At 41.9% G+C, this 20,855-nt stretch overlaps 1 protein-coding gene across 14 annotated transcripts; it reads right to left on the bottom strand.

Annotated features, from left to right (window-relative positions):
- Positions 1-568: 568 nt before the first annotated feature.
- eml1 (EMAP like 1) lies at positions 569-20,855 on the bottom strand. Of its 14 annotated transcripts, XM_072457133.1 has the most exons (25): positions 20,616-20,854; positions 13,321-13,506; positions 13,162-13,215; positions 11,390-11,525; positions 11,068-11,121; positions 10,105-10,227; positions 10,011-10,039; positions 9,672-9,698; positions 7,989-8,118; positions 7,194-7,343; positions 6,463-6,532; positions 6,271-6,378; positions 4,555-4,650; positions 4,345-4,479; positions 4,126-4,225; positions 3,903-4,054; positions 3,614-3,739; positions 3,083-3,214; positions 2,706-2,773; positions 2,533-2,621; positions 2,339-2,436; positions 1,975-2,062; positions 1,797-1,892; positions 1,586-1,716; positions 569-1,190 (listed from the first exon to the last, which is right to left on the bottom strand). In XM_072457133.1, the coding sequence occupies exons 1-25, from the start codon at positions 20,680-20,682 to the stop codon at positions 1,065-1,067; spliced, it is 2,571 nt and encodes an 856-aa protein (XP_072313234.1). In that variant the 5' UTR covers positions 20,683-20,854; the 3' UTR covers positions 569-1,064. The 14 variants fall into 14 exon arrangements, with proteins under 14 accessions (XP_072313234.1, XP_072313228.1, XP_072313237.1 ...); XM_072457127.1 differs by having other exon boundaries at positions 6,271-6,532; positions 20,616-20,855; XM_072457136.1 differs by lacking the exon at positions 9,672-9,698.

The following is a 20,855-nucleotide window of genomic DNA, read 5'->3' as shown; positions in this document are numbered from 1 at the left end:
AGAAAAACAAGACGTTTTGACTCTCATCCAAGAGTCATTCTCAATCTGTGGATCTAGTCTGCATACTTCCTACTCTGAGTAAGCCCCACCCACCGGGTGGAACCTCCTCATAATAGTCTATCCTGTTTTTGTTTACATCGTGAGTTTCATCTGAAACCAATATTAATATTCTTTGTTTACCCTAACAGCCAATGGAATCCTGCTATCACCTGACTGCAACTCCCTCATCACATATGAGTACCTGAGTAGCACCTGCCAGACCAGGGCTGATGCCGCTCCATGGCTTCAGTTAGCATTTTGGAGATTTAGGGTTTGAAGGCTATTCAATCTGGAGAATTTTTTTTAGCAATTTTAATTGACATTTAATTTTAAACCTCTTAATTGTATACAGTGATCGAACACTCTTGTAATATCTCTATTATATTGGAACAACATGTTTCTGCTCAAAGAAGTGATCCGCCAGTCACTCAATATTATTAGTATTGTTCTTTCATAAGAAGTCAATAATATATGAATATTAGAGTTTAGAATTCTCATATGCTGTTATGCAAAAGAAACAGACAGACTGCGATCATAATCTATATTCAGTGCAATGCTTGATAACTTCTCCACACGTCAGTCGTGGTAGATCTTAGTTAAGAAAGGGACTACCACAGCTATCTGCCAACTCACTAGTGTTTTAGTGCTTTCCTGAGTTAATAAATAAAAACACAAACATATTAGAAAATTACATAAAAAATATCTTTCCATGCATAGTTTCTTTCCAATACTTTGGACAATTGATTACTACTATTTGATTGTAAGCAGTTGTCAGAGGCCACAACAATCCTGCAAAAGCTCTTTGATATCATTCTGGAGCCTTTGGTGATGGATATGAGGCGTTGGATGTGCGTAGTTTAGTCTTGGTGATTACAGGCTACAGTATCAGTCAGGGTTTAACCATGAAGTGAATTTAAAGAAAGAAAATAATCAGTTTTTTCAGCTCCCCATCTCTTCTTCTTTTGTGCCTTCGGGTTTGATGAGCTCTGAGGGACTCGACTTCAGATGATGCACATGTGGTTTAGTCAGACTATCCTCCACTGCATGACGCTCATGTCCTTGCCACCAGTCGAAACCAAGCAACTGTCATCCAACAGGAAGCTCACGTTGGTCACATGACTGCTATGGCCGCCATAAACATGACTGGGAGCCTGCGAGCACAAGATAAATGTTTGCTTAAAATAAAACACACAGAGAAATTCATAAGAGAAGTTAAGAGTTTTCATGTTGATGTTCATTACATTCTAAACTGTATGTCAGTGTAATCCCTCATTACTCCAGGAGTGTTCCATTGTAGAAAAAAGATTCAGTTGTAGTTATCAATCGTCTTGTTTGTCTAAAAACAGTGTCCATATGATACAACAGAATCTTTTTCTTCAATGTATACAGTGTGCTTTACACAGTGGCACCTCCAGGAGAAGCTCTATGTCAGCCTCTGCATTGTGAGGTCAAATCCCTTTTCCGGCAATTAAATGAATGTCCTTCCCACTCTTCTCTCTTATTTCAGGCTTCTTAACACACTTAATGTTTTCACTTTGAGCCTTACCCTGAACTGGGAGCAGGGGAAAGAGAAGAGGTGGACCTTTCCAAAGTCATCTCCGGTCACCAGCAGCCTCTTATCGCGGGACGTGCACGCAGCGTTAATGTCTGTGCCGTCAGAACCGTCTGGCCATACCCCTGAGACAGAGCCACAGTTCAACACCTGCATTATAACTTACATGTAGCTCCATGGTACGTTTTGGTATCAGGACATTTACCAAACACATGGAAGCCCAAAGTAGACGTGTGGCTGGCCCATTCTATGTCTCTGGTGGTCTCCACACCCACCACCTGCTTGCACACAGACGGGATCCCTGCCAATATACAGAATATAGGTTTAAGTTAGATTACATATTTAGTCATTTATGAGTGACTATGAGTGACTCTCATACTTACAGTACAGTATTTCATAGTCTCCTGAATTTGAGACCAAGTACTGTGAGTCCACAGACCAGTCCAAGTGAGTGATGAAACTAGAGTGGCCCTGAATGAGACAGAAACACAATATGGTAAACACATGCAGGTCCTGTGCATAGCTGACAGTTCATGTAGTTAATTGGTATGTAACATGTAATAGTTATTATGAAGTTGATGGATAGGGACAATCTTACTAAATTCAAAAACAAACATGGCTCTGCTCCTCCTTCACTGAACCACTTTGTCAACTTTAGATCTTGGGAGGGCCGAGTGACCGGAGGAGCAATGTGCAATGTCCCTTTTCAAATAATTAAATACATGAAATTATGTTTTTGAGGCTCACCGAACACTTGCCCACGCGGCTGTACTTCCGCCCCCTCTCCCCCACCGCATAGATGTAGATGTAGTTGTCATGTGACCCAATGGCCAAGAAGTTTCCATCTATATCAAAACAGATTACAGATATTATTATTCTTTACCTTTTTATTTTTTAATCGTAATTTTGTAAAGCATTCCAAGCTGCTGTCTAGTTCATACCTGGTCCATATCGCATGGTGGAGAGCTGTTCATTCCCGTCTGTGTGAACAGTGACTAAGTCTTTGGATTCAGTGTCCAGCACCAGCCACCTGCACAGCCCCAACACAAATCAGCCTTTATACACAACTGTCATGTGGTTTGTAAAAAGAGATTGTCTACAGTCTATACATTACCTGCCAGTGTGGGTTCCAATGGCAACCACATCTCCTGAGGGGTGGAATCCTGCTGACTGAGCGGTGTCCTGGGACAAAGCACAGACACACACATTATTATAGAGTCACTGCAAAGATTGTGGGTTATTGCAGCTTCGAATACAGCATCAGAACGCTAACAAATCCAAAGTGTTTTCAACATCGACATTACATCTGATTTTAAAACGATGTATTGAAGACATACACAAACAATTGAACTTTTCCTTTTTGTTGTTTTGTTTCTGTTGTTTTTTTTTATAATATAGTGAAAAAAAATGTACATGTCATAAAATTGACCAAAACGAAGACATTCTCATTGCCGTGCTTTCGCCTGAGTCCAGGGGGCGGTAGTGACTCACCTCCAGAGTCTTAGCCCAGATGAGCTGATGTGAGCTGGAGTCCCACAGACACACCAGCCGGTCATACCCACAGGTGAGGAAGTGTGGTTTGGAGGGGTGAGCAGCCAGGCCCCACAGTTCATCCACGTGACCCTGCAAAAGCAAGACAAGCTGACGGTGAAGCTCAACACAAAGTCTCTCACATTTGCACAAACAGCAAAGTGGGACTAAACTAAGAATAAACTTGAACAAGGCCAGGGCTAAACAAGGACTAAAACCAGTACAGAGCCTAAATAACGTATATGACTCATTATAGATACAAACTAACGAAGTGAACTAAGTATTTATTGCAGTTCATGTTATTTTTGTCTGTTTGGAAGAATTTATCTTGCTTTAAGGTGATTGTTTCAGTTGCAAGTAGTTTGAATGTTATTATTTCTGGTGACATTTCCGTACATTTATTACTGTCAGGTCTATATAATGGCCTCTCCACCATTTACTGTCACACTGAGCGCAGCAACAGCAAGCACTGTTGTAAGCAGCCAAACCCACCTGAGTGATGGGCACAAACTCTCCATCCAGACTGCCCTGTAGGATCAAGTTCTTGGTGGTCCCGATGAGGACAGTGTCCCCTCGACCTTCAGCAATAGTCCGGATGGGGCCGAATACCTCTGGAACCTGCAGAGAAACACGACATATCACCAGATTGATTTAATTATAGTCTATCCATATTGCACTGTACACACATTGTTCTTAAGGTGTAATAAATCCATAATTAATGTGTAATTGTAACATAACTACACTGTAATCAAACAATAACTATACTGTGATCAAACTCTACCTCCACAGCTTGTATCTGTTGTAGACTACTGTCCCAGGACACCAGTCTGCGGTCCTTCCCTCCTGACACCAGTGTCCCATTCCGGAGCATGCACAGACTAAAGATACTACCCTCATGCGCTCCGGGGATGATCTGACTGATGCGGTGAGTGCCTGAGGGTCACACAGCAGAGACACGGTTCAGACATCTCCAACAACACACAAATGTCAGTGTTGGATTGTACCTTTGCCCCAAACCAGGATGTTTCCACTGGAGTCGCCCGTGATGGTGTCCCCGTTCTCCGTAAATGTCACACACAGAATAAACTTAGGTTTCTCTTGTTTCTATAATGAGAAAGTCAAAAGTAGCATAAGTAAAGTTTTCTGTCCAGACTTACAACAGAACAGAAATACGCAATCTCATATCTTCTAAACGACTATCGCCTTTAAACTCTGTGCTTCACCTCAAACAGCCCCTGCTTCTTCATCAGCATCCCCTTCTCCATGTTCCAGAAGTACAAATGGGACTTGCCGCACGTCACCACCACGTTGCTGTCCGTGGGGTGGAAGTCTGTGGCGAACACGGACTCGTTGGAGCACTGAATCACAGACAGAGGCCCTGGTGAAAGGACAGTCGTGAGCGGGCGTGTGTTGCTTGTTCCTCTGTGGCTTACCTTGACCTCGGCCAGTCGGACCTCCCTCTGCCAGTCCCACACCGAAAGCACATGGTCGTTGGAGTCATCTACAGCACAAAGTGTATTTCCTCCATTCTGTAAACACCAAACCGAGAAGTGGGTGTATAGAATTGTAACACGAGTATTTTGTGAGTTGGAAGTGTTATTTGAGACTAGTAATAGAAAACTTTGGTATGGTATTAAAATAAGGTTCCTCAGTAAATTATTTATAATGCCTTAATTTACTAGCATTCATTAATTTGTTATTGAACACAGTTTAATCTTATTAATGCTCTAACAAACATTTTGTACAAGCTCTATTTAAACACATTTTTTTTGTTAATGACTCATTCGCATCTCTACAATAAAATCATGGCTCACTCTCAACTTCCTCAAACTGAACAGTGACAAAACAGAGCTCCTCCTCATTGGCACCAAATCCACTCTCAATAAAACTGGTCTCTTTTCACTCAGCATCGACACCTCGACCATCACCCCCTCTACCCTGGTACGCAATCTCGGTGTCATCATGGACCCCACCCTCTCCTTCACTCCCCATGTCAGCCACATCGTCAAGACCTCATACTTCCACCTCCGCCGCATCGCCAAAATCCGACACTGCCTCACCCTCCCCGCTGCTGAATCCCTCATCCATGCCTTCATCTCCTCCCGCCTCGACTACTGCAACTCCCTCCTCACTGGCATCTCCTCCCATTCCCTCCATAGACTCCAAATGGTCCAAAACTCCGCTGCCCGCCTCCTCACCCACACCCGGTCCCGTGATCACATCACTCCCGTTCTCCGCTCTCTCCACTGGCTCCCCATCAAGCAGCGCATAAACTTTAAAATACTCCTCCTCACCTTCAAAGCTCTTCACCACCTTGCCCCCCCCTACCTGTCTGACCTCCTCATCCCCCACCGCCCCTCCCGAGCCCTCCGCTCCTCCTCCTCTCTCACCCTGACTGCACCAACATCCCGACACAAAACTTTTGGCGACAGAGCATTCTCCCGAACAGCACCCCGACTCTGGAACTCCCTCCCCCAACCTGTCCGCCACTCTCCCTCACTCACAACATTCAAATCCCGCCTAAAAACATACCTCTTCACCCAAGCCTATGACCTCCCCTACCCCTAGCCTCCTCTACCCCATTGCCTACTCTTCTACCCCCTGTTACATCCCCATCTTTTTCTCTCTACTTCTTCTGTCTTGTTCATTTTATCTGTATATTAATGTGTATTGTCAAATCAAATCAAATCAATTTATTTTTGTATTGTATGTGTTGTCCCCCCCTGTCTGTAAATACCCTCCCCTTTTTTATTATGTTCAGCGTCTTTGGGTCACTGAAAAGCACTATATAAATAAAAGTTATTATTATTATTATTATTCATATTTATAAGATATTCTAAGCTGTCTACAAATGTTAGTAATCGTTTAAGTGCTTATAAGCAAATAACTAGTGCTTATTTAAACCTTAAAGATAGATTACTATTGAACCTTGTTTTAAAACTCATATCCTTCCGCCCATGAGTATCTTGATACAATACTGTAGTAGTACAATAGTCCACAAACAGCAAGTACTATCAACATGAAGCAAGTATAAAAGCAAAAAAGAAATAATCTTGCATCGTCATTTAATTCCCATTTAAATGATTTGTCCAAACTGTAATCCAAACTAAGAGGCTTTAAAATCAGAATGGATCAGATTTGCTTCTTACCGACTTGGAGAAAGCGAGGCAGACCAGGCCGCGGTCGAAGAAGCCGGCCCCTAACACGTGGAGAGTGTTGAGGCTGACGGAGTCCCACACTCTGACATGAGGCAGCTGCTGCACAGACACAGGGCGACGCTCCGGCTCAGACAAGGGCAACATTTCAGGGTCAAGCGTGTGAAAATGACAAAACAAACATACTTTTCCATCAGACGATGTCCCCGCCACCTGCCCTGTTGCAATGGTGATTTTGTCAGGATGGACGGCCAGGCTGAGGACGAGACGTAAAAAAATCATAATAATAAGCAACAGAGGCTTCAACAAAACACCTAAGATAATGAGAACACGTCACATCATATTGAGCGTTTTGAGTTTATGTCAAAGCTCATTCTGCTTCCAGATTGTGTTATTGGTTGTGTTAATGTGCCAACACAACATTATAGCATGTTAAACTGAGAAAAGAGAGTATATATAGTCAATTTTTTCATGTTTTATATGTCAGGATGCAGATTTGACCTAGTTTATGGTTCATATCTCTGTAAATACTGGGCCTATCCACATGAAACAAAAACTGGTACAAAGTTCAACATATTTTCTGTCAGAATAAATAAAAGTGATGTTTTTTTGTTTTTTACAATAGCCTCAGAAAGTGGTGCTATTATTAAACGCCAAAAGGTGTGATTGTTGTCAGTTGAAAGGATTTTAAGTCAAGAGATTAACATGACAAGCTTTTGGAGACAATCCCAAACAAATACTGTTTGTAGATTTCTATTTTAGCTAATTCTCTCAAAAACAGTAGATCTCCCATAGAGTTACATAGTCTTAGAACATGAACGTAACTATTGTCTTGAAAACCAAAACGCAATATGTACAATCACGTAAAAGGTTTAGGAAGTTTATAATATATTTTAATGTATAATGGCCGTACATACCATTTGATATCGTCTGTGTGCCCAGTGTAGTGGCGCTGCAGCTGTTCATCTACGTTGTATAAAACCACCACAGAGGCCATGAAGTACACCGTTTCACCTGTCGGCAGCAGGTACAGGTTGGAGCGGCAGTCCCGTCCCCGGTAACCATAGCTACACCAGGAGGTCAAGGGTCAAACCATCTCACACACAGACAACAGGACCGGCTGGCATTTTGTTTGTTCTTTCCCCCTCATACTCGACTTATTCAAGGCATGTACTGTTTCACAATTTTGATGGACGTTAAAAAAGTAGAGTTACATATATATTTACATAACATACATAATATAAATAACAATCAGCTAGAATAAAAAGATAACACAATAATTCAGATTTTGTGTTTAAATGCACAAAACAAAGCTGATCATCAAAAAACAGTTATTACCAGTATTTGGAAAACAAAATATTTGAAATGTTTCTTTAAATAAATTGAATCTTTAACATTTTTATCTTTCCCCATAAGAAGAGACCATGGTGGCCTTTGGTGTGTAATGTTCTGCCACATAATTTCAAAAGAGGATAAAAACAAATTGTAAATATTTTTTGGGTCTTTTGATAAAAACATAAAAAGTTTCCTTACAGGTCTGCATATTAATCAAATAAAGACAATGATTGATGCTTTAATTATTCCAGAAATCTGTGTGGGGAAACACTGATACATACCACTGTGATAATACCATATCATGAGATTTGGATTTCACTATGACTCAGTACTAAAAACAAAGTGTTTTAAGCAGAAGTGGTGTGAGTAAAGGATACACCCAGTGGAGTTTGAGGCGACAGGGGGGCAGCTCTCCTCGGGCCTCCAGGCTGTAGCTGTCCACCTGATCTTTGGGCATGTACATGGTGACGGGGCGGCCTTTCAAAAACATTTTCACATAACCCTCCTCTAGAAGAAAGCAAAGAAAGAGTCAGGAAAAACACAGACGGCTGACAGAGAGAGATGCTGAGGATGGGCTGCTGTCAGTCAGGTGATGAATTAGTCCTGACAAGATGCATTTAGGACAGAACTTACAAACACAAAGTACACATTGGCTTAGAACACACTTTATTAATGTTGTTGGACACTACAGCTGAACACACACATGCAAAAAGCAAAGTGAAGGTGAAACTATAATAACAATATATGCAATATTAACATTGACCAAATGTGTAAAATGAAACAAACAAACCATTGCACAACATGTAACAGTTCTTTTTAAAGCAGGTCCAATACGGTATAATTTTGAAAGAAGCAGATCTAGAAGTACAATCAGGGTGATTTGAGTGGGATGTAGTAGCTGAGGGTGTCCAAAGAGGAGAGGGTGCTGCCAGAGTGCTGAACGTGAATTTTAGGGGTATATTTGGGAGCAGTGGGCCTAGGCAGTTTGTTCTTTTGGGGGACACAGGCCCTGCAGGGGACAGGGGCCGGTTTGGGGCCACAGGCTGATTAGATAAAGCATCAGAACTGAGCAGAGCGTCTCAGGTAGAGCTGCACTGTCACTACAGGCAGAACAAATGTCCTCATACTGGGACTTTGCAGAATTATTGAAATGCTGGCTACAGATGGAGAGTGGGAGTCTATCATTGCACTCAGAAAAACACTCACAAAGTGTAAGGGATTGGTGAAAGTCGGTAAATAATATGCACTAAAGTTTGTACCAGTAAATAAAAATGCAATTAGGCTTTTGTCACTGTAGAACTATCTAATCAATGAAAGATTCTGCAATTGGTCACAGCTGAAAGTACAATGAGCATTTCAACTACAACATGTGTAGGATCCAGATGTGTTCCAGGAGACACAGAGGCAAAAATACACCCATAGTTGTGTTTTGTTTCATCTGTGCATGCAGAACAGCCAGTGAGTTTCTGTACATCTTCAGTAGACTTATTCTAATAATTTCAGCACACTTGCCTTCAATGCACTGCTAGTCAACTGCAGCTGGAGCAAGTATAGTGTTAATCTTTGCTTCCAATGCAACACTTCTTATGTCCTCTTCTGCACAAGGAGTGAAGCAATTGGAACAAAGCTAAATAATGTTATAAATTATTCTAATAAGTCTAAATAATGCATGCAAGGCCTTTAAGTTATATTGTCCTATTCTTTAAGTGGGTTATAACTAGTTAGAAAACAGCTTTCACCGCAGTGAGGATGGCAGAATGTGAGAAAGCTTGCCTGTAGTGTAAGATGAAAACAGTTATTCTGAAGAGCGTTTGAAGCCACAGCAGTGGGGCCAATGGCATGTTTGAACTGTTGCCGTGGTGATGCAGCATTGTGCTTCAAGTGCGTTGTGTGTAAGTGAAACACTCGTGAGAAGGGCACACACTCGAAGCCCCTGTCCCATCTGCACTGCTCTTTGACAGAACAAATCTGGTCACATAATGAAACAGGAAGAGTCTGCAGTCCAAAGAGCAGTGCAGGGGGGCAACAGGGCGGGGCATGTGGTAGGGGGCCAGGCCTACCTTGGCAGTGGGTCACACGGCGTGTTCCTTTGTAAAGGTCAGAGAGAGACAGGTGAGGGCACTTCCTGTCTGTGCTAACACCACTTCCTGTTGGTGCCTCTGTCCTTTAAGGTGTGAACTGTCTAAACAAAGTGTATCTAAGTGTGGCTGAATGCCGTGCCAACCAGTGAAACTCATCATCAGGACCAACATGGGTACATAAAACTAGCTGACATCCACTCTACAAAATAAAAGCAATGGAATAAACAAATAAAAGCAATGGGGTATGGTGGGACTGACACACATGTATCATTAAACTACAAAAAGGTGAATAACAGTCCGTAGGCATCAGCGTCTTACCTAGGTTGAAGACTGGCTCCTTCTGTTTGCTGTAAGAGAAGCACAGTGCTCATTCTGTGGTCAGTTCTTTGCTGTGTGCTCAGGACTGTCTTACCTGTCGCTCCTCTTGCCACTCGAGTTGCTGCCTGTGGATCCGGCTCGAGTGCGCTTGGTCTCTGCAGAATCCCTCCTGGTCAGAGTGCTGACATGTTCATTGGAGTTGGCTCTTCTCACAGTGCTGCAGGAATAAGCCACAAAAATGATGGTCAAGAATGGTATTCTTCTAAACTAGACTTTAGTTTTGTTAAATAATGTGTTGATAATGTTCATTTTTGTTAGAGTATACTATCAGGGTTATTAGTCAAATGTCTGCCCAGTACAATTAGTAAGGGCCCTTGTGAATACTAATTTTCAGACTAACATATGGCATTGCTAAAAAATAGAATGTGATGGATAATTCACTGATCAGCTTGACAAATACTGACCTGTTAAAAATTCAATACAATTCTTAAAACTTGCTGATATAATGTAATTGGTCCGAAGCATTCTCTGTGCGGAGCAGATGTGCTGGCAGCTCACAGTCTGAGCACAATGAAAAGACCCAATCAGCAGTCCACCCTGCTGTAATCCAGGGCCTTTCACTGACCCAGCCTGTGGCCAGCACGTCCACAGCCCAATTGACCGCTGTGCAGACTAGCCCTACAGTATGGCCCAGGCTTGAGTATACCTGGGGAGAAACTGTCCAATTCCAAATTATTCCTGGGGTAGTAAAGTAGCCTAGGCCAAAATACACCCCTCTGGCCCAGAATACACCCCTTCCATTTCAAATAATTGTGGTAAAGCTAAATCTAAATCACACAACATCAGCAGAGTTTATCACCTGTAGATTGCCCTGTGTAATGTAGAATACAGCATATTAAAGTGTACACTGGTTTAGTCCTGTGATGTAAAGTTTTTAGTGACCAAGTAGGGGGAAAGTTGAAACGTTCATGAAGTCAGAATTATTTGCTAGTGGAAAAAGCTTGGTTGATTAAAATTCCATGTTAAACTGTTAAACAGTTGCTGTTAGTGATCTCACCTGAGAGACAGACCAAGAATTCTAGAGTGGTACAGAGCGGACAGGCTGGGCACACTGACAGACACAAGAGTGAGTGGACACACTGCTTTAGCATCACAATAAATCTTATTTGTTTAGGATTGGAGGGCGTAGTTCCATTTGGACCAAAAGAAAAGTTGTGTGTTTTGTTCATAGATAGAGATGTGAGGCACTACATGATGATGTAAATGAACAAAAATGTGACATTTAAAGCTTCAGTTTGGCCTATAGTTGCACTTATAGACAGGGCTCTACGCAGGGGTCTGAAGAACAAATCCCATGTTGTGTCTCTTATGTTCCTCACCTCTTATTAGCTGCAGCGCTGGATTCTTTTCTGGACCCAGATCCGGACGGAGAGGGTAAACCGCTGCCTTTCTTTGGTAGGACCGTCCCATTGTTGACCATGGGCCTCACTGGAAGAGTGGCAATCATTGGTCGAGCTGAGGACAGAAGACATAAGACGTTTTAATATATATTATATATTTGAGACATTATTGATGAGGACGGAGATCATCAAAAACATGTTTGGCAAAGGAACAGTGATGGCACAGTTACACCCCTTTTCCACCAAGCTGGTTCCGATGCCGGAATTGGTCCAGTGCCAGTTTAAAAAAGGGTTTTGCCTTTATACATACCAAAATGTTTTAATGTTAACAGCTGGGGCAAAAATAAAAAAAAAACATTCCTGTGGAATACTAAACATCAAAGTTACATATCATCATCGGTGGCACTTACTAAAATTAAATAATTTTAATCTCAACTGAAATACAGCAAAAACGAGAGGGCGGTTAGAATAAACAACCAATTGCTCACTGCTAGCTCACTGGCTAGTAAACAACGCGTTGTTGTGGCAACAAACTTGGGGGAAAAGGGAGCTGGCACAGCAGAGAACCGGCTTTGAAGCAGCCCAGAACCAGCAGCTTGGTGAAAAAGGAATACTAGTGGTTCGACAACAAGAAGGCGGCAGTAAGATTCTTCCACCATCCAAAGTCATGCACGTGTTGGTGATTTATTAGAACTGTTTTGAAAGGAGTGTCACGTAGATTGGTCCGTGTATTATTTGTGTCAGCCCTGAGTGCAAAAGCCGCGGGTGCACCATGGTCACCACCTATGGCCCACAGTTATGTGAGCCTGATCAGGAATCAACATTGAGAATGCAGATAGCATTTACAGCATACACTCAAGTTGCATTTTTAACCAAATTAAATGATATAAAACGGGGGTCCTGTTTGAGAAAATGTTCACAAGCCGAGGTCCGGAAATTCAGTGTTTCTGCCACTTTTATGTTATAATATAACATACGTAAAGACTATTATAAGAGGCCAAGTTATTTTTCACAATTTACCAATTAATTATGTTTTATATTGAATAGTCTAATGGTGGTTTAAAAATAAACTGAAATGTTTTATTGCTTATTAAGAGTTTATTTGAGGTACATATAATGGATATAAAGCGTACATGAGATGTGGAGCAGTATTCTGCTTTTGTTCAAATCAGAACATCACAAACTGGACTCTAACTTTCCTCTGCACAAAGCAATGCAGCGATATGATTGGCGTTATTTGCAAAAATCTTTACGTTCCTCTCGTTGCTGTAAAGAGCAGAAAAGTCACTCTCATCAGTCAGTGCTGTGCTCTTTCTTATTTCGCCCGAATAAAACAGACATCAGACTGATCTCCCGCTTGTGTCTGGATCCGGACTGGAGTCCAGCTGTTAATGACCTGGGATACACAATATATAGTCAATCTCATTGTTTTAGAATTATCTGGGTGGACCAGCGTACATTTTAGATATTTAATAAGCTCTGCATTGAATATTTATGAATATTAAGTCATGTGAAAAAATACAATATATTCTAACCAGAGTCGAAGTATGTACATGAAGGTCATGAAGCAATACAAGAGGCCACTTGTCATATGAGTGTCTCGTCAGTAAAAACACACGGAAAACACCAGCTGATGAACTATTTCCCATCTCAGAGACATGGTTGCAGCATGAGGGCCATGCATGACACATATGTGCGTGTTACATGATCCACACAGTAATGGGGCAGCTTTGATCGGGCAGTAGTCCTACCTGTCCTACCCACACTGCTGTCTGCGGAGGGGGACTTTCTCATCCCTGCAGCCTCTGAACACGAGATGCATTTACAGCACAATCAAAGGTGAAAAGACAACAGTAAGAAAAGACAGAGTTTTTACAAGCAGCGAGTGTGTTTGGAGCCCTGAATGTTACCTTTGGTGGGGCCCCGGCGGGACCCTAGGGCTTGCTGCTGGTCGGACATGTTGAGCCTACGCACCACATCGGCCAGAGCGGACTTGAGCAGCTGGATCTCGTCCTCCTGCATCTGCACCCTCTGCTCCAGCGAGGCGATGCGGTCTGTCACCTCCATGCTGCTGCTGCAGACCGAGGCACTGTCATCTGCACACAGGACACAGTCAGGTCACACTCAGGTCACACTCAGGTCACACTCAGATCACACTCAGATCACACTCAGGTCACACTCACAGATATATACGGTATGCAGTGTAGAGCTGAAACATTTGGGGAAAATATCAGGAATTGCAATTGTGATATGTGTTTTAATAATAAGATCATTTCCCATCCGAAATGCTTCCAGGAGAATTCACAGACTAAAAAAATAATATTCCAAGACACAGATCTAAATGACATTCTGGATATTTAGCTTAGTTTGTGGAGGAAATTATGATACATTAAAAAAATTGCAGCCTTTGCAATTTCTAATTGCACCCATTCAAATTAAAATTTAGAATTGACTGTGATTAATGTTGACGCCCTAAAAGCGTGTTGGGAAGAATTCTTTGAATAACTGCTTTATAATGTATTTTGTAAAATATTCTGTTACATGGTCCATTTATCAGAGAACAGTATTCTGAACATTTACATTCGATCATAAAAAAATAACAGAATTAAAACAGCTTAATATTTATGTGTATTTATCACTGATTTGAGGAGAAAGAAATTGCACACACCAGAGCTTTTATTTTTATTATCTATTCTCAGTACCGGGCAGGCTGAAGATTAGTATGAACTGTGTAATAGTCCTTCATTTTAGAAAAGCAACTGTATTCTGAATTCCATTTAAAGAAGAGTAACTGTATCAGAATTAAGTTAGGTGAAATTCGTATTCTGAATATGTATTTTTGATAGAATACCATTTGAAATTTGATTGAACTCACAGAAACGCAGACGATAGCAATGAGAAAACCACTTAACCTCAGTACTTCACAGTCTTTCTTCGAGTACAAGGTGATTCAGTGTCAGGTTTCATATTGGTCAGATACAACGTGTTCAACTCAAGTTCAGTCCAGGTTCAGTCTAAGAAAGCATCACTGTCAGAACTCACCTGATGAGACTGGTGTGAAACAGATCCTGCTTGTGTCCATTTCCACATAAAGCTTTGACTATCCCAGGACCGTCTGCTGTAGGTCTGCCCCGGCACAAAGAGAGCACAATACTATCAGCTGCTCAGCACAAAGACTGCTGTCACGGCCTCGCTTTAGCGCCTACAACAACAACAACAGCCACGCCCCCCAGGACAGGGCAGTGATGAAGTTTTTCAAAATCATCAATCTTTCTAAATGTTGTACTCTTATAGTCAGTACAGCCATTTCCTCGTGGTCTTTCTCAGATCGATACAGTCTGGCTGTGGTGCACTTACCAAGTCGAGTTACATTAATGCCAGGGCGGATAATAGCGTCCGTCCATTAGCTTTCTGACAGCAGCGTGGCTCCATCTGTCCATCAAAGATCCACCAGTGAGTTTAAAGTTTAATGAGCTGTTTTGGCCTAATTCTGTACAGCACTTTGTCATTTGTCCCGCATGACTGATCGAGAGACAGTGGAAATTGGAGAAATAAATCATGTAAATGTTCAGTACATTTGCTGTTTGTCTGTTTTTCTTTGCTTTTTCAATGTCCCCCTACATATATGTGTTGTCCAGTCATTTTTCCCCATTTTGTAATGCATCCATTTTCCTGTTATTGCCATTTTTGCTGCAGCCAAAAGTAGGTATCAATCTATCGCTTCCTTTGTTGGAGTTTTACGTCAAATGGAATATTCATGTTGAAGTCTCATTAATTTCAGTGCTTGTATGTTTTTTCAATGTGAGAACAGGCTCTATTTGGTTGTGTGTTTCTGCTCACCCCCAAAGTGAGTTCATCTCGGCGGGGAGCAGAGGAAAAGCAACAAAGGAACAACCTGTCACAACATTCAAACTGTTTTCCTGAGGCAGAGCGCTGCAGAGAAGGCAGTGTCCATGTTTTAGTGCACTGCCAAGTTTACATAACGGTAACATTTTGTACTCAATCTTGTATTTTCTACTCAAACACCAATCCTCATTAGCTGAAATGTATTCACCGTGGACATCTTCCTCACGGAAATGTTTCCAATGAACCACACCCCAATTTTCCATCAGCACGCCTCCATTACAAGAGAAGATGAGTAACCACAACAGCAGTGTTCTCCTCGTTTTAGTTGTTAACATACAGTCATTTAAAATGAGATGAGTCCTACCCACTCTCATGAAGTGTCATAAATGGTTGTTCTTATCACTACTACTAAACTATTACTGAAAAAATTGTCAACTAATTCAGCAATCGAATAATTGTTGTCTGGACTGCACAGACTTCAAAACATGCCATTCACTGAGAGAAGAGTTTTTAGACATCAAAACAACATAGAAAACATTTTGATGAAAACCCCATTTTGTCTGTAAATATACTCAGAATGTACTAAAACGGCATATCATAACATTTAGTAAAAATCTGCCCTTTGCAGTATAAACATTAATTGATTAATCGAAAGAATAATCTGTAGTAAGATAATCAGTAATAATCAGTTGTAGCCAAATTTTCCCTTCATCTGGTTAACAATGTAATTTACAATAGAAATAATCGCTGACTAGTCTTTTCCCATGCGATATTTACCCACCCACAACACAAAGCATGTTAATCATTTAACTTTGCTAGCCAGGCCTGATTTATTGTGTCCCAATAAATCAGGCCTGGATAATGCATCTAAATCCCTGCAATAAGAACAAGTCCATCTGCCACTCGGCCCTCACAGTCAGGCCAGTGTTTCCCTGACCCAGAGGAACAGAGGAACCAGCCGGACAAGGGTCCTGAAGCAGACTGTACACTGACTGTGTTGTTATGAAGACTTGTTTCCGTTTGGAAAGAATGAGACGTGTGGGGGACAAAGATGCTAACCTCATGCTGATACTTTGCAGATTCTGCATATAAATTAAAGACATAGTTACATTTATTACATTTTGACAGTTATTTTAGTGGTTGACAAATCAGCTTTCCCCCCTTTCAGTTTGTTAACTAATCCAATGATCATTTGTATATTGAGAGTATTTAAATATATTTTCGACTAAATAAAGATTGAAATATGGTGACTGACAGCTTCTAGATAGAGAAAATTTACAAATAAAGAAAATTAATTTAGTTTTATTTTTTGACATTTTGATTTAATAACGCTGCTAATGTCTTTGTTGTTATTATTATTAGGTATTTTTGCATGGTTTTTTTTAGAGTAACTAGAGTCCATAAAGCAATTAGTTATAAAATTACGATTACGCAATTATTTTTACAGTTGGCTAGTCACAATTAGTCGATCAATCGTTGCAGCCCTTTGTGACATTTCTAATACTACAGAGACTACTTAACTAACACACACAAGGATATTTTGTTTTACTCGAAGAGACAAAATGGTTTAGCAATGTGATCTCAATATTGAACATTATATACGTTTCACGTCTGCGACCAACACTGTTTAATTGTGTACATTTCCACTTGACACAAACACCTTTAAGATCAGCTGATAGATAAAGTAGATCAATGTTGACACGGCGACGCAGCCCCCTGACCCTGACAGAAGTTGGACCCTCGCCTCTGCAGCTGGGACCATGATGGATCTATTTTTAATGTGCTTCTGGTGGGATTCTCTCCTCTCCATCTGTGTCCTGCACTCACGGTTACACACACTGTGTATCAGCGCTTTCCCCATCAGCATCAGCAGCCAATTATAATGCTCCGAGTGTTTCCCTCCAGGCCGTGAACAGGTTAATGTGAGGAAAATAATAATTAAAGAGAATAGTCAGGAGGCAGAGGTGAGGGGCAGGCATGGAAGAGACCCTCATTAGCATAAACATATGGAGCCGCTCTGAATAACATTAAGTATGTAGGATATTACAATACAATATGCATTATCCATAATGATACAAGTGCATGTCACCAGTCATTTAAACTGTCAACTGATTTTAGCTAGAAGCACAACAATAAGACTGAATGATTTTGGTGAAATCTGCACAGCACATGTGTCTCCTATTGGCCAAGGCTGGAGCTTTAAATCAATATTGGCCAACTGATGTACGTATATGGCTCTTGTCTAAAGTATATGTTACTGAGCTTTATATAATAGGAGCCTGTGGAAACTATGTATACTTCCTGTGCCGCTGGTGGCAGAGTGGATAGCACTTATACCAGGCTTCACGTATAGCGTCATGAGTATTATTCCAGCTTTGACAAGTTGCTGAATGTCCTGCCCTCTCTCGTTCCCATTTTGCGCTGCACTGCAAAAGAGCCTACTGACCAAAAGTCATTGTTCAAAAGAATTGTGTTAAATGTTGTCTTGTATTCTAGGTGACAATCCCAGGTGACAATCCCATGCTTCAGTGAGCAAACACTTTTCACTTAAAAACCGTTGAGTGTGAAATGAAGGAGATTTGAGGGATAAAAATAACATCCCCACCCCCAAAGATGACGACACTGAACCCACCCAGAAGAGTGAGACATCCTGCTCCAGAGGTGATCTTAGTCTGGGGTCATTCCAGGATATTTTTACTCCTGAGTTTAGGACTCCAGTGACAGTGGGTTCTGCTCTAGCCTTGACCCTGACTCTTCCACCATCCCAGATATACAGAGTGGCTGCTAAGGCATATTTAGCGAGCTGTTTAACATGGCTGAGTGTTTTAGTGGGTCAGGCGGGCTGGGGGAAGTGTGCCTGAAGAAGAGCCCCTCCCACACTGCACCGATCTGTGCTCTGTTCACTGTCTCCTCTCTTCACCATGTATATAATGTAGGCCTTTTCTTTTATGGATTAGACATTGACAAAGAAGACAGTCAAATACATTCCATCTCCGCGTCACATCCTTTAGTGTTGATAATCCAGTCTAACAAGTATTTGGAACCAACAAAACATAAAAGAAATAAAACTAAGGAATAGAACATTAGGTACAAGATGGTGAAGGCGATGTCTAAATAAATATCTCAATATATTTTGGGAGTATTTTGATAACGATTTTTGGGAGTATTTTGATGAGGATTTTCTTAAAAAAAGAAAATTGTTAAAACATGTCATGTCAGTAATGTAAATTTATTAGTTGAGGTATAGTGTCAGACAAATACAAGTAAAGAACCCAAACAGGTTTCATTTTGAGCCTTTTTAGCTGTATTTTAATTTTAATTGATGCACCTGATATTCTGTATCTTCAAAAAGTCTGTATATCTTCAAAACCAAAGAGAGTTCAAGATCATCTCGGTCAACTTTAGGCAAAACACGGAGTAAACACTGATTAAGCCAATGATTTGGGACAGCTCTTGTCATTTTCAGCGAGCATTCTGGTCTTTATTGTCCCGAAATAGACATAGTGGAGACTTCTTTCATTTGATTCAGTATTTCTCCTCTGTGAGACTGCAGAGCACACAGCAGTCTGCAGATGAAGTGACCTACATCTGGGAGACAAACTCCAAAGAGGCAGCATCCAGCCTCCTCTGCTCCACTGCACGCATGCCCTCTGCCCCTGCAAAAGCTTCTCCTGTAAGATTACCTCATTCCATTTATAAAACAGGGACTATCACTGGCTGCTTGTCTCTACTGGAGCAGAGTCAGGAACAACACACTTCACTACAGCCATAAATAGTCTTCTTCTAGTCTTTTAACTCATCCCTTGAGCTTTTTCTTTTTAAGTTCAAAATAAGTGTGAGCTAGAGAAAAAAGGTGGTTTAGCAGATTACTCTACTGTAAGCCGTCTCATCCCTTTCTTGGCTGCGGTGAAGAAACGTGAGCATGCTTTACTCCTAATCTTTCAACACGTGCCAACATCGCTTTGAGCCAGAGATACATGAAGACACAGGCCAAAAGGAGGCGAGCGGAGAAACCCTGAGAACCCTAAAACAGACGGGATAACCACTCTGCTACTGGAACTGTAACACAAGGAGAGCATGAAGACTGCAACGAGCTAGGACCAAACGAAAGCGCGTCTAATTCGGTGAGGTCATGGCCACTTGCTAAATAAATGTGATTATCAGGATGCGTGAGTGGGATAACTGAATGAGGAGACCGTCTCAGCCCTGGATGAGACTCAGCGCAGAGGCCTCACTTCCTGCAGCTGCTCTGGCGCTGCAGCAACAGCGCCGGGATGAGGCAAATACATTCAGATATTATGAGCTCAGATTCTGGGGTGAAGGTGGAGTGCTATTACCATTTGGAACATTCATACAACGACTGTCTGCGCTGGGCTCAGTCATAAGGCTGTGGTACACCTGCTCTGGATGTGGCATAGTTTCCTCAACAACAAAGTGATGTAACGCAGCCTGTTTTTCCAGTTCAGGCAACATGCAGGCCTGTGACATCACATGCAAACACAAGGAAGAGGAAAGGTTGAAATATGCATTGGCATGTACGACGTCAAGTCATCTTATCGAAAATGGCGGGCTGTTTGTCCACCAAAGTGAACCTGCTCCTGCCACAGCGTATGTTTGGCAGGTGCTGACAGAGGGACATCTGGTATCTGTCAAATCATGTGCGACGGTCCCAAACGAATAGGGAATATGCTTTTTGTAAAGTAGGTTATGACATGCTGTGGCAAATGCTCTCGAAACAATTAACAAGCTCCTGGTCACACACATCTAAGTGGATATTATTGATTTCTTCATTAGGCCACGAACAACAGAACTTACAGAGCCCAGCAAAGAAACGCCCCGGCTTGATTTGTAGAGCCCAGGAGGCAGTGTCAGAGCACAGGGCGGCCTCAGACTGGTTTTGTGGAGGATAATCCCCTTTGTGTGGGGGTGCACCACAGCACTGTCCCATGAAAAAAAGCAGATAAGAGGGAGTGTGACGGAAAGAACATGAGCACTAAGGACATTCAATAGACACAGGACACAGACCAGGGCTTGAAGTCCCCCCCCCCCCAGAGTCCTTCTCTTGACAACAACATTCCAGTGTTGTGATCATGAAATTATTTCCTTTCTCTGTGGTTTCTATTTGCTATAAGCTACTTTTTTCTATTTTGTTCAAATTTGTAGCCAGTGACTGTATCCTAGTCTTTCTGGAACAAGATAAGATAAGATAAGATGTTCCTTTATTGTCCCACATGGGGAAATTTCATAACAATAGCATAATAGTAAAAGCAAATAATAAACACTTATATATTTTAAGGTCATCCAGTCAAAATGAGCTGCAGTTTGTGGGTCAGGATCCATCAGAGGATCAGTGCGTTACCGTTACAGAACTGGAGCAGGGATGAGGTGTCGTAGAGGCTGCTGTAGGTGGAGAAACCGTCCTCCATGATGATGATGATGATGATGTTCCTGCTGCTGCGCCCGGTCCACGCTCCCGTGCGCCGCCCCGGCTCCGCTGCTCCCTCTCCGGTGGCCGCGCGCTCCGGTTCCGTTTGTTTACCTCTCCTCACGCGGCGGTTGGCTCCATTCACTTCACGCGGGGTCCGGCTCCTGGCTCCTC

The sequence above is a fragment of the Eucyclogobius newberryi genome, unplaced genomic scaffold, assembly GCF_026437365.1.
Source record: "Eucyclogobius newberryi isolate DKJ021-1_F unplaced genomic scaffold, fEucNew1.0.hap1 SCAF_21, whole genome shotgun sequence".
NCBI classification, from domain to species: Eukaryota; Metazoa; Chordata; class Actinopteri; order Gobiiformes; family Gobiidae; genus Eucyclogobius; species Eucyclogobius newberryi.
Note: the sequence above shows the minus strand (reverse complement) of the source record. Positions and strands in the feature narration are given on the sequence as shown.